Here is a 12,962-nt window from a genome sequence, read left to right as displayed (position 1 = left end):
TCACCGCGGCGGCCCGGGTTCGATCCCGGGTCTGGTGAAGTGGAATTTGTGGTGGACAAAGTGGCTCTGGGGCAGGTTTTCTCCGAGTACTTCGGTTTCCCTTGCCAATCTTCATTCCACCAATTGCTCCACAATCCTATCATCTGGGGCTGGTACAATAGGCCAGAAGTGGCCGCAGTACAAGGGACTTAGTCCCACCCCACTAGCAATAAAAAGTCCAGACTGAACTGTCAGGTTGCCTTTTGGAATTTTCCTGTACCGAATAAGTTAAATCATATCTTTTAATCTTTTCTTCCTCTTTGTTCAGAGGCCCACTTAGAATGCCGAACGCCTACCACGTCACCCCACCCTTCACCTTGTCATTCTCATACGTGGGTATGTCACGTCTGTTTGTGTTAGAGCAATTTTGCTTCATGCTGTTTTCTATGCTTGTATATTTCTTAAATAATAAGTTCCAGTAGATTTGTTAAACCGTTGCCTAACCAGCAGGAGTCTTCACGATCTCAGTAATGCTCTTCCACGATTACAGTTGGGTACCAACTCGTGTCCCTACGGGGACTTCAGCAAGTCAAAAAGTGTATACATAGCGTCACATCTCTTGGAGCGTTAGCTCTGTTATTGCGTCTACGTTTTCACTGTGTGAATGCAAACTTTCGGTGCTGTCTTGTTTGTAAGGGCTGGGCTGAGTAGCGAAAAGGCACAAAGAAGGACGAGCCTTCATTTTGGAAAGGTCTAATGACACAGCACAACAGATTTTTACTTTTTTCGGTAACGTATACGAAATAGTTTGGTTTTTCTAAATCTGGTATGATGCGCACAAAAATGACAAAGATTGTAACACTGTGTTCTTTTTTGGGCCCTTTTTTGTATGCAGACAATATGAGCATATGACTGCATACCACTTATTGTGCAGTCTGGTGCAATAACTTTATTTATAACAGAGTAAACTTTTATTTACTAGTAAAACATTATTTTCTGAGAAGAGTGTGGTGTGTGACGCCGTGTAGTTCAGTAGATGCCAATGGATTGACTTCGGTACAAAATTTTATGAAAATTCGTCAAGTGAATGAAAAGACAAACGCAAGTAAATGATAACCTTAAGCGTATTTTTCCTTCAAAATATGGACATATGGCAGAAATTAAATGTATGTACTGCATTTTTCCTCTTTCCAGCCACCGCTGTGGACTGACAGATGAGGATCTCAATCGACGTTGGAGTAACCCAAACCAGCATCTGCACCCTGTTATTTATCATACTAAAGTAAGTATCTGTATATTAATAACGTCGTATTAATTTCTCATCTCTCGCTTGCAGGGTATATATCCCGCCCACCTCATCCTTCCGGATGTAGTCACTCTCATTTATAATGTTTTCACGGTAACTAAGCAACTTCAGTCTCTCCCTACACTTTCAATGTACGTGTAAGAAAAAGCCCGGTAACTTTTTCTTTTCTCTGTGTGGATGTGTGTTTATTTAGACGCAGTAACGTTTCCAATGCTATTGCATGTGTCTGAAAGGCCGAACTAAAATCACAACACAAGAGTAAAACCGGAAGGCCTGGCTCCGAATTGGTATGACGATTAAGTCCGGTGCGAGATATGCATCACGTACTCACCCATTGAATTTTAAACGTGATAAAAATTAGATGCCTGTTACCGAAGCCCTAAAGTCAATGAAGTAAAACTCAGAACGTAAACATAAAATCAGAAATGTTAAATTTGCATAAAGAAGATTAAATTAAATGTACTGGGAGATCCAAACATTGTTCACGAATGTCAGAACACGCCACGAATATTACCGTCTCTAACGGTTTTATACAGTGTGCCGTGAGTATAGAAGATACGTTTATCACGAAGCAGGCATTCGATGTATAGTAATGTAAGCAGCAAGGGGTTTCCCACAGGGCATACTTTAGGGTACCGCTTTCCGCGCAACAAATGTCCGTGTGTCAGGCAGGTGCTACCGATCCGAAGCTATGAGGCCCAGACTGACTGAGCTGAAGGAAAACCATCACACCTGCACAGATGGAAGTTTTGTCCTCAGTAGGGATCCAGTTGTATTTATAGACACATATTACAGCACAAAGAAGAGGGACGCGAAAATAACTGCCTACAGCTTCTTCAGATGTTTAATTTCCATATAAAACGGCTTCCTTGGCTGCAGCGCCGGTGGCCTCATTGCCTGGGAGGCCTGTATGGCCGGGTACCCAGGAAAAAAATCCCTATTTCCTTGTGTTATGTAGGTGAAACACTTCAAATAAAAGCTCGAGTGCAATCAGATGATCTGGCGTTTACCCGTGAAGACTACAACGCGCTTAGGGAGGCCGTGAGTAGATGACATTGTCCATATTGGTACTTAATGAAGAGAGGAGCTCGATGTACAGTATAGAGTTCCGCTGTATAAGCGCTGTTTTAACTTTTGAGGCCTTAGGAGAACATCTGATCGTCAAAGACGATCGCAAAACAAACTACTCATCAGTACCAATACACTGTGTATTCCGGATGTGCAGAAATTACTTCATGAAACAGCAGCGATAGACAAGGGAAGAGGTTACGCTTCCACATCTCAGACAAATCGAAAACCTGAGGTTGGACGCATGCTGTACCAGGGTGGAATTAGGAGCATTCTCTTAGGAATTATAATGGACAAACATACCTCACGTGTCAGTTCAGGTTAGCCTAGGTGAATGTCTGCAGGTCGAAAGGGTCTGTTGTAACCCGTTGCGCTGGGTGAATTGAACTACTACACCATAACACAGTGAATGTGGTTGTGTTGCCACTTTCAGTGCATAACTACAGAGGATTGGATTCCTCTGTAAACCACTTTGGTGTGATCAGTTTTCACTGTGGACGATGGGAGCCGAGGGTCACATTGTTCCTCATAGCATAACTGACTACAAGGGCATACTCTCCTACCGAAATGACCACAGACACTGTCACTTCACATTATACCCAGTGTCTGATAAGCCTGTCAAGTCTGATATCTGTGACTTACCTATGAAGTCTTAAAAGATATTATTTCTACCCTTCAGGAGTTGGGCATAGATGTCATTAGCAGCAAACAGGTGGCAGCCAAGCGCCCCTCACCTGCAGGTCCTGCAAATACAACTATCTTCCACTCTTGCTTGTGACTCTGGAATGATATGTGAAGTCACAGACCATTTTCACTCTGGCAGACCTTCCTAACACAGTCATAAAAGTTGGAGCTTACAAGGCCCAATATGGCCTGATCTTATGTTACAGTTTCTAGCATTTGGCTACTTCTGAATCCATGGCAAGTGGCCCCTACAATGTCTCTGGTACAGGAGCGGCCTTCACCATCAAGAATTCCCCAAGAAGGAGAACATACCGTTCTGGTAAAATGCTGCAATTGTGACATGCAACATCTAAGCTGCTATGAGGTTCTACCTGCTCCAGGAAGGAATGGCTGCAGAAGCAGCAGCATTCTTGCTCCCAGAAACCCAGTGGTTGCAGCATTGCTTCCAAACTGGTTATGATTGAGAGCAGTGATTAGTAAAGTAGCAAGTGGGGAGGACTTACACCAGGGGGCAGCAGCAGCAGTTGTGTTGTAGCGGGACCTGTGGGCCAGACTGCGAAACAGGGAAAGCCAACACCCAGCAAAAGTAGAGCTTGTGGTGATGTGGTAACCCTCATAACCAGAGTGTGACTGATCATGGTAGCTCCCAGGGCAGCAGAGACAGAATATAAATGTTTCACACTTGGTTTGAATGTTGTCTGGGGCTAATCATGATAAAATAAGGGCTTGCCTTCACTGTATGGGCAACGCATTTCGCGCCCATCTGCATGTACGTGGTCTAACAATAAAGTTCGCGAACTCATCACGTTAAAAGTGCTACATATCACGTTGCTGAATATCACTGTGGTCGCCTTCCAAGTACTCCCATTGGGAAGCTATGCGCCGATGCCAGCGCCTAGTCCACCCTTCAAAATATTTTGGAACTGTTGTTGATTTGCCTTCAGAGCTGCCATTGTATTACTCCTGATGTCATCAATACCATCATCCATAACAGCAGTAGAGGGATTGTTGGACGCGATGTTTACTGCTGAGTCCACAGTGAGGCCATGCAGTGAGGACCCCAGGCTGGCAGTTCAATTGAGTGAAGTGAAGTGGAGTGGTTGGTTTGTGAGAGATAGTTCAGTTGTCAGTTGTCAGCTGAAAGTCAGCCTGTGAAGAGAAGACTAGGAGGTTGGTTTGAAATGGCTGCCAGACTAGGATCCAGATAGTTGAGGGTTGGCAGTGCAGTGGAGTTCTGTATGGGAGGCTGTGAAGAGAAGAGTCGCAAGGGTACAGCTGTGAAAAGAAGACTGTGTGATACTTGGAGTGTGTAATTTGTTGACTGTTATAGTTCCCGTGTTAAATGTGTTGCCAGGAAACGGCTAGTGGAGACTTTCATAGACTGAGGACAATGGTCTGTTTGTGTCAGTGACGTGTAAATTGTAGCTCCAAGTGATGTGTAAAAATGTGTCGATAAATCCAATACACCAGTCCATACCCCATCACAACCCTAAAATTATGACAGTATGGTCACTGCTTCTTTCTTAAAAAATGTTGCTGGTATGCTCATGGTTTGTTATACGCAGTCTCAAAGTCAAAACATAGAATTCATCAGGAGATGTGTAACTTTTGACTTTTGATTAGTTTGCCAACAGGCATCACCTGGGTTTCCTGTAGGTACATGTGCACCAAAATGTATCAGGTCAAATAAAATACTCAATGTATTTATAAGATTATCATAATAAACAACAAATTATTTTTTATATCTTGTATGGCCACTGTCAGTAACAGTAATTTTGGTCAATGGGAATATAGTTCAAGATTTTGATTACTACTTCTTTTGCTGTTAAATTTGTGTATTATTTTCTTGCTTAGCATCTTCATAGTATTCGTTTATTTCTAGTTTTGGTTCTCTTGCTGATTGCTGGCATCTTTTAGCAATGTAAAATGGTAACTAATCATGGAAATTTAACTAACTGATAGTAGGACCCAAAAGTTCAGCAGTGCTAAAACCTGGCACTGGACAGAATTTTTAACTAATTTTACCCACTTGCCATCCTCATGACCTGTTTCCCTAAGTTTTGTCTTATTGTTATTCTTCCATTTATGATGTCCACCTCTGTTTCTAAGCAGCAGTATTCCAAGAGGTTTTTCAGCCAAAATTGTGTATGCTTTTTTTGTTCTTTTCTCACATTATAACCACCTAATTTTAATTACTCCAGATGGGCACCTAATTAAATTGTATATATGTATATTGTTTTGCTTGTTATCATCTTTATATTACGATATTTTTATTCCTTAATCTTATGCAGACTACCAGCATTTATGTAAAACAACATCTTGACATTAATTGTTAATTGAATCATATTTCACATTGTTTCCTTCCTAGGGTCTACTTGAATACTGTGTATATGTTCTAAAGAAGCCACCATATGTGTTCTGTGATTATCATGGACATTCACGCCATAAGAATGTGTTCTTATATGGATGTTCAAATTCTGATAGTTGGTGTGAAACTGATCGTTCAGTGCCTGATAATCCTGCAGATTACCTTGTAAGTATTACTATTTTAGATATGTGAGGTAAATTGTAATTATACTGACATTTATCTTTCAGCCAGAAGTATTGGCCATAAAAGTAAAAAAAATAAAGGTATCCCTGTAACAGGCCGTGGAGGCCCATAGGGTTGTGAGATGTTGAGGTTCCCATGTTTTCTAGACAGTCGACTCATAGATGCCATCAAGGTTGTCAGCCCTACGTTGCAGCCGCCCTTTACCCCCAAGAACATTCCAAGAATATTCCTGGTACTCATTTCTGTTAGAGACTGAGTCGACCCCAGGGCCATGGTGTGTGACTGGAAGTATTAGGTCAATTGAAAAATATCCAGTGACCTCATCGGGACTTGAACCCATGACCTTCTGGCTTGTAGCATAGTGCCTCAACCAACTGCGCTAGTGTGTGCCCCAGTATTAGCCATAGGGAAAGTGAAAAAGTGAGGGCAATTTTAGTTTCTCAAAAGTGATATTGGTAGTTCTGAAAGTGATGGTGCTTATACACAGTACAAGTACAAGTATGAGCCTTGTAGCTATTTAATTTTAATTTTCTTTCATCCAGTGGTATAACTTTACTCTCTTATTGTAAATTCGAAAATGTACAGTAACTGACTTGTCCTATATCATGTAACAATGATCTATAGAGATGAAATAAATAAACAGATATAACAAATTTAGCAAGGCTGCACAGTTGATAGAATGCACCAAAGAAGAACAATGATCTGCGATGTGACTTGGTCAGGCAGTATAAAAATAAGTTAATTGTTTGAAAAAATTACAGTCCAGTATGGCAATAACAGTATAAACCAGAGGTATGGATAGATTCAAAGGAGGGTAGATGATTGTTGTTGATGATGTTTTTTCTTATGGTCATCAGTTGTATATGGAGAAATAAGATATGTCTAATTACTCTTTGATTATTTTATCAAAATTTTTTAATAAAATTGCTTAGTCTGACAACTGTTAACATTGCTTGTAACCCATGCACATGTAGTTCTACAGAAAAATTTATTGTAAGTATGCATATATGCAGGGACAAGAGTCAGATATGCATACATGCTGGGACAAGAGTCAGAAATGCATACATGCAGGGACAAGAGTCAAATATGCATACATGCAGGCACAAGAGTCAGATATGCATACATGCAGGCACAAGAGTCAGATACTCTTTCTGTCAAGTTAGGCTGACTCATAATGCACAAGTTCACTTCATGAAGTGCTGTTTAGAAATATCACTGTTTATTCCCACACTGTTATGCACCATAAATCAAGGTAAGGTTGTCTTTTTGCTTAATTAATTAAGCATTATGCCATGAAGACATATGAGGGAATGGAGGTGTAACTCCTATAATGAACTGTGTTATCTTGTTTGTTTATTTAATGATCCCTTTCCAAATGCCAAAGTTATGAAGTGTTAAATAGAACATTATAAGTTGATTATGAAATTTGAATTCAGAAGATTGCGGGATGCAGTTGGTGTCACCTCCTATGATGTATGATTAAGGCATCTGAATGGAGTCTGAGGGAAACAGAGATGTCTGAGTCAGGACAACCAGTCTCCAGACCAAGATTTTAACACAGAACATACCAGATATGAAGTAGGAGTGGTAGTCACAATGCCTATACTGCAATGTTCAGTTTCTGTGTATAAAATTTTGAAAATCTTTCAATGCCAAATTCCATGTTGCTTCATTTGAAAATAAATTAATTTTTTTTTTTCGCTGAAAGTGGACACTTTGTATATATGAGAAGCTGTGACAGTTCGGTATAATGTTTTGTGGTATGGTTAAGTGCCTGATTAACTGTGTGTACTAGAACCTGAAGGTTTGAAGTCACTAATAACAAAGCCTGCCATTAGACACAATCCTGAGACTATTCCATTCACCTGCCACCTTTTTCTTAAGGTTTATATCAGTATTGTCCCATTATCCATCTTTGTCTTCCAAGTGGCTTGTTCTTAAGATATATCCTCATCAAAATTCAGTGTGGACTTTCTGTTTCTCCCTTCTGAACTGCATGTTGTACCCATTGTAAATAACATTCTGTGGCTGTTGCAGACAGGTACACTAATGTAAGTGAATGAGTTAGGGAGTCAGTCTAGTGATTGGTTATGGTCTGATAGCTGGACATTGATTTGTGCCAGGGGCATGGATTTTCTATTTGCCACCACATTCAGACTGGCTGTGGTGCTTATCCATTGGGTACTGGGGGTTCTTTCCCTGGAGCTACAGCAGGCAGGGCATGAAGCCGAACACTCACCTCCATCTAGTGTGGAGATACATCACTGCCCCCCTCTTAATATGTCTTAATATCATAGTACAGTATGCACCAAAAAATCAGTAATGAAACTCACGCATCTCAAACGCGCATGTATGTTTGGTGACAGTGCATAGCTCCAGCCGCACATGTTCCCAGTAGTGAAAAGGAAGTTGTGTTGTGCAGTTGTTGTTGGAAATGGATCTCTCGACGGAGGAAAAAGTATTCATAGTTGAGTATTATTTCCGCTCATATGCAAGTAGTTGCCAGACAACTCGCTTCCGTGGTTTTGAGCAGCCAGATGTTATCGTCCGGAAACCGCTACATAGCACACGTGTAACAATATGGTGTGCTGTCTCAGCACATGGTATAGTAGGCCCCTATTTGATTGAGGATGCAGAAGGCAAGGCTCTTACCGTCACCCAAAAACGTTACAGGGACATGGTGATCGGACCATTTCTTCAGGATTTGAGAAGGTTCTGTCATGCAAGGGGCCTTCACATGAATAGACAGTGGTATCAACAGGACATCTTTTCATTTCAGTACTGTATATTTGATGCATACTGTACTAATTAAAAAGGGACAACTTTATTTTTTTACTGATGAAGTCTGTAATTTCATCAAATAGCAATTCTGAATAAAATTAAATAGTGCTCTTCTGGGTTGTGGCACAGTGCAGTCTGGTATGGGGTTACTGCTCCTGCCCTGAAGTTCAGGGCAGCCTTTCCCTACCAAATGCTGGTAAATACCAACCAGACTACACAGATATTCAACCCAGAATGCCACAGTCTAAATCTTCACTGCCTTGAAAACATAAGATCTCATACTGAATACAAATTCATTAGATATGAAGTCAAAGAACACACCAGTGCTCACTAAAGATAATGAAACTCTAGGGCCTGATAATACTCCTTCTATGGTTCAAAACATTCAATAAATAATGGGTCATGGCATGTTTATTCTGTTTTGCTTAGCATGATGTCAAGATTAAATAAAGGCATAACTAGATCCATGGGGCATAATCATTCTTAAGATGCCAATAATTGCTTAGCTGATCAATAAATTCCTACAAGAGTCCGAATGTTATTACCATGCTCACAAAATCTCATCACTGGATCCTATCCTGAATCAACTGAATTCAATTTACATTCTCACATGAATCTCAAAAATGTATGTATTTTAATGTAACCATCCCACCTGTGCATATTTTTGCAGTGATCTCTTCCTACCAGTTATTTCAATAATTTTTGTTTATATTTCTATAATTTTCCAAAATTTTCCCACATGTTAATACACTTGGACAAATTAAAAAGTCATATGTGTCCTACCTGTCTCCTTCACCCTAAGAACATGTGACAAAGAATACAAAGAACTGAAAATCATGATCACATACAGCCTAAGGCAAATATGTGGGATTGACATTTTGTGAACTTGTGTCTTGCAGCTTCTTCCTCAGCTGATGCAGCATTTCTCCCCAGCATTTGCTCTGCAACTCTGCAGCTTCAGCATTGAACGTGGACGGGAGTCAACAGCTCGAGTTACCCTGTGGCGCGAATTTGGTATCAAAAGGAGTTATACAATGGAGAGCAGCTACTGTGGCTTTGATCAGGGACTGTATGAGGTAATGACCCAAACATTGTGAAGAAATAAGGTATTTAAGAGACAAAAAAAATGAGAATCACCATGACAGTACTGTCTGATAGAAGATTTATGTTGTATTAGCAGTGTTGGGGAGCTGGGTTTGCATAGTTAGAGACTGGCTGCAGGCTGGACAACCGAGGGATCAGAGTTCGAGTCCCAGTACGGTCAAGAATTTTCTGTTCTCCACATCATCCAGACCAGCTCTGGGGCCCACCCAGCGTCTTATCCAATGGGTACCAGGGGCTCTTCCCCCGGGTGTAAAGTTGCAGGGGTGTGAAGCTGACCACTCACCTCCAGCTAGTGCCGAGGTCAAGAAAATGTGGATCTATACATCCATTCCCCCATATGCCTTCATAGCATAGTGCTTAATTAGTTAAGCACAGGGACAACTTTACCTCAGTAGCATTGTTGAGTTACTCATTGACAGATAAGTTATTAATTATTTATAACAAGTGGATAAAAATTAACATTTTTGTTGTATATAATTTTTCTGTCCACCGTAAGGCTTTAGTGATAAAATTCCCTTACAGATGTGTGTGTGTGTGTGTGTGTGTGCGCGCGTGTGTGTGTGCGCACGCGCATGCGCATGTGTGCACTTAAGAATTGGTTGATAAATCAAATCCATGCAGCACTTCTATAATTTTCAATCAGTATGGGCACCATTTTAAGAGCTTTTATGCATATGGTATGTTTCAATTGAATGTTTAGTATGAAGTTTAAATTATTGTGTTGAAACTTAAAAGTAACAATAATATATCTTTAAATTGTTTAGCATTGCAATTAAATAGGTTATTTGTATTGTCTAAACTATGTAGTAGGTAAATTTCAGCAGGCTGTGATGATCCTTCATAAAGAAAACCAACAGTGACCCCATAACAAAGGCCAGAGATGTGAAGCCTTAGTTTGCTACATAAATGTTGTATTGTATGAAGAGTTCTATCTTTTGGGATGTATCTCCATATAGTCCATTGAAAGTCAATCTATGATTCAGTGGAACATGTTGCTTTCATCTTCAGGGTCAAAGAATAGGCCAATCAAAAAACCACCATGAAATAGGTAGCAAGCAGAGCTACCTTGCTGTCTGCTTCATGCTGGTTTCTCATTTGTCTTTTCCCAACCCAAAAGATGGAGGTGACATGTTCCTCCAAAAGATGAGTTGGCTTTCAGGGGACTACATGGTGTTATATCAGAGAAGATTAGACCCTTCCCACACATTAAGTTTTGAACTTCACTTCGAATTTTGCATGGATATGACAATGATGTTATTGATGGTAGGAAATTCAAAAGTACAAAAGGGGAACAGGCCTATGCTACCATGCTATTCATACCAAATTTCATGAAAATCTGTCAGTTGATTAAAAATTTAATAAAAGCCAGCAGAAATATGGACAAAATGTCATAGGTCTCTCTTTCTGATAAAATAGAATGTGTTCATTAAATATGAAATTAGTGAATAAAACAGACACACTTTTTTTTTTTTCCAAATTTCTGAGTTTTGTTATGTACTTTGTTCATTCTCATAAATAGTATTGGAAGAAAATATTTATGTCCTTGCCCTAAAGTGGACAGTTACTTTTCAGGGACACCATGTGGACATAATACGCTTGAAGGAAATTGGAGAACATTTCTGTGATGCACTCGCCTGTCTGCACAATGAGCCCTACTGGAGAACAGATGTCATTCCATTCAGTGCAGGATCATTAAGGTTACTAAAAATGTATCTAATTCTCTGACACTAGAATTTAGTGATTCAGCACCTCTAATACCAAAGCCCCTTAGCCAATTCCATTCACGTTCCTTCAGCACAACCAATTTTCACCATTCTACTTTTCCATTGTCCAAGTGGTTGCCTTCCGACAGGTTTCTAGCAGCCAGATTTCTGTATGCAGAATGTGTTAATGCCTGATAATTGTTTTTAGGCTTGATCTCCAAGGAGGACTTCCACAATCTGTCCTTGAAGTCAGTGAGTCAGAGCGAAGTGACTGCAGTGAATGCGAAGAACACTGTTGATGTGTATGGAGAGATGGTTACATGAATTCATGTATGTTGCTGCACTGAGAACTGAGACAATTTCAGTATTTTCAGTAGAGTGATACCAATAAACATTTATGTTTCAAATACAGAGCTTTATTTCATAATATTATAAAATAGTAAAAAGTCACTAACATGTACATTTCTAATATTCATGAAATCTCCATGTTACAGTTTCAGTAATACCAGAATATTTGAAAGGTTTATTAGTAATTACTACAATAATAGTATTAAACAAACGGAAGTGAATTGTGCAATTGTATTTAAAGATATATGCTATATATATATATGTATAAATAAAATGAATTATTCTTACAGTAAGCAAAGCTTTTCATATCCAACAACCTTTATGTTAACATAAGTTTGTAAGTTGAGAATAAATCATATAGAGTAATGGATTTATAGGCAAAGACTCTCATATAATGCTGTCAGAAGAGAGACTGAAGGAATACATTGAAGGACATTGCCATCCTTTCACTTGCTGCTTAGGGTAGTGTGACTTCCTTCCATTTCCTTCCCTCTTTCTTTTATGCAACTTTTATGCAGGCATTTACCCTGAGTTCTTGAACAGCATGCATGTCAGTTGCATGGTTAGTTCACACATTTAAGAGAGAGGAGGAAAGATCAGCAAAAGTGTGCAAGAAGAATGAAGGTATTAGGAGGAATGAGAAACACTTTATTTGATGGCAGAAAGAACATCACTTTTTATTTAAATAGTAACAAGTAGTGGCTTGAGACAGGGGTAATACAATTTTTATTTTTTGACTGTAAATGTATAATAACCAATCATATTAGAGCTTAGCTTCAGTCACTATGAAACTACAGTGGGTGACAGTCATTTGTTGATCAAGTGCACTGTTGCATGTTTCACTTGCAATTTTTGTTCCACTGGTATAGTGTTCCTGGGTGTACTCTTGCATGTAGTCGGGCCACTTTAGCTTGCGCCCATGCATATTGCTGCACAACACCTTTCTGCTGGTACTGGTACATACTTTATCACATGCAGGCAGTGCCAGGTATCATCAGGACTGTAATAGGTAGCACATCAGCCTATTATTCAGAATATCCTGAATTTGTTCCCAGCCATCACCTCTAACTTTACAACAGCTCCATCCAACATAAAACTTGTGTAGTGATTGAATAATACCATACCTGTATGGAATCATGTGTGCAATGTAATGGTGTAATTATGAATTTACTTGGCAGTGCTTTGTAAATGGAATATGAACCTGTGTCATTAAACTGAAGGTAGTTAAATTCATGAAGACATGAAATTATTATTACATCCACTACATTTAGTATTATTTTACATATGACTGTGATTCAATACAAACTAGTAGACATAGTTCAAATGTTATAGATTGCGGCATTTATAGTAACCTGTAAGCTTTAAGAGAGTTTGGTGAACAAGAGCCATTTTTATACAAAATTGTGCACCCAGTCGAGGTACTTACTGTTTTTTTATT

At 39.5% G+C, this 12,962-nt stretch overlaps 1 protein-coding gene across 5 annotated transcripts in view; it reads left to right on the top strand.

The window, feature by feature from the left end:
- Positions 1–12,759, top strand: part of LOC111868820 (cytosolic carboxypeptidase 1) — a 108,357-nt gene extending 95,598 nt beyond the window's left edge. For 3 of the 5 annotated variants that reach the window (XM_023859830.2, XM_023859831.2, XM_023859833.2), the window contains 5 exons: positions 1,174–1,261; positions 5,406–5,570; positions 9,269–9,445; positions 11,046–11,170; positions 11,385–12,758. In XM_023859830.2, coding sequence (XP_023715598.1) covers positions 1,174–1,261; positions 5,406–5,570; positions 9,269–9,445; positions 11,046–11,170; positions 11,385–11,475 — 646 coding nt within the window. In that variant the 3' untranslated portion in view covers positions 11,476–12,758. Of the gene's footprint in view, positions 1–1,173; positions 1,262–5,405; positions 5,571–9,268; positions 9,446–11,045; positions 11,171–11,384 lie in introns of all 5 variants that reach the window. The other 2 variants (XM_023859832.2, XM_023859834.2) reach the window with 2 other exon arrangements.
- The last annotated feature ends 203 nt before the right edge of the window (positions 12,760–12,962 follow it).

This window comes from Cryptotermes secundus, unplaced genomic scaffold, assembly GCF_002891405.2.
Source record: "Cryptotermes secundus unplaced genomic scaffold, Csec_1.0 scaffold257, whole genome shotgun sequence".
Lineage (NCBI taxonomy): Eukaryota > Metazoa > Arthropoda > Insecta > Blattodea > Kalotermitidae > Cryptotermes > Cryptotermes secundus.
This window is presented reverse-complemented; position numbering and strand designations above follow the sequence as displayed.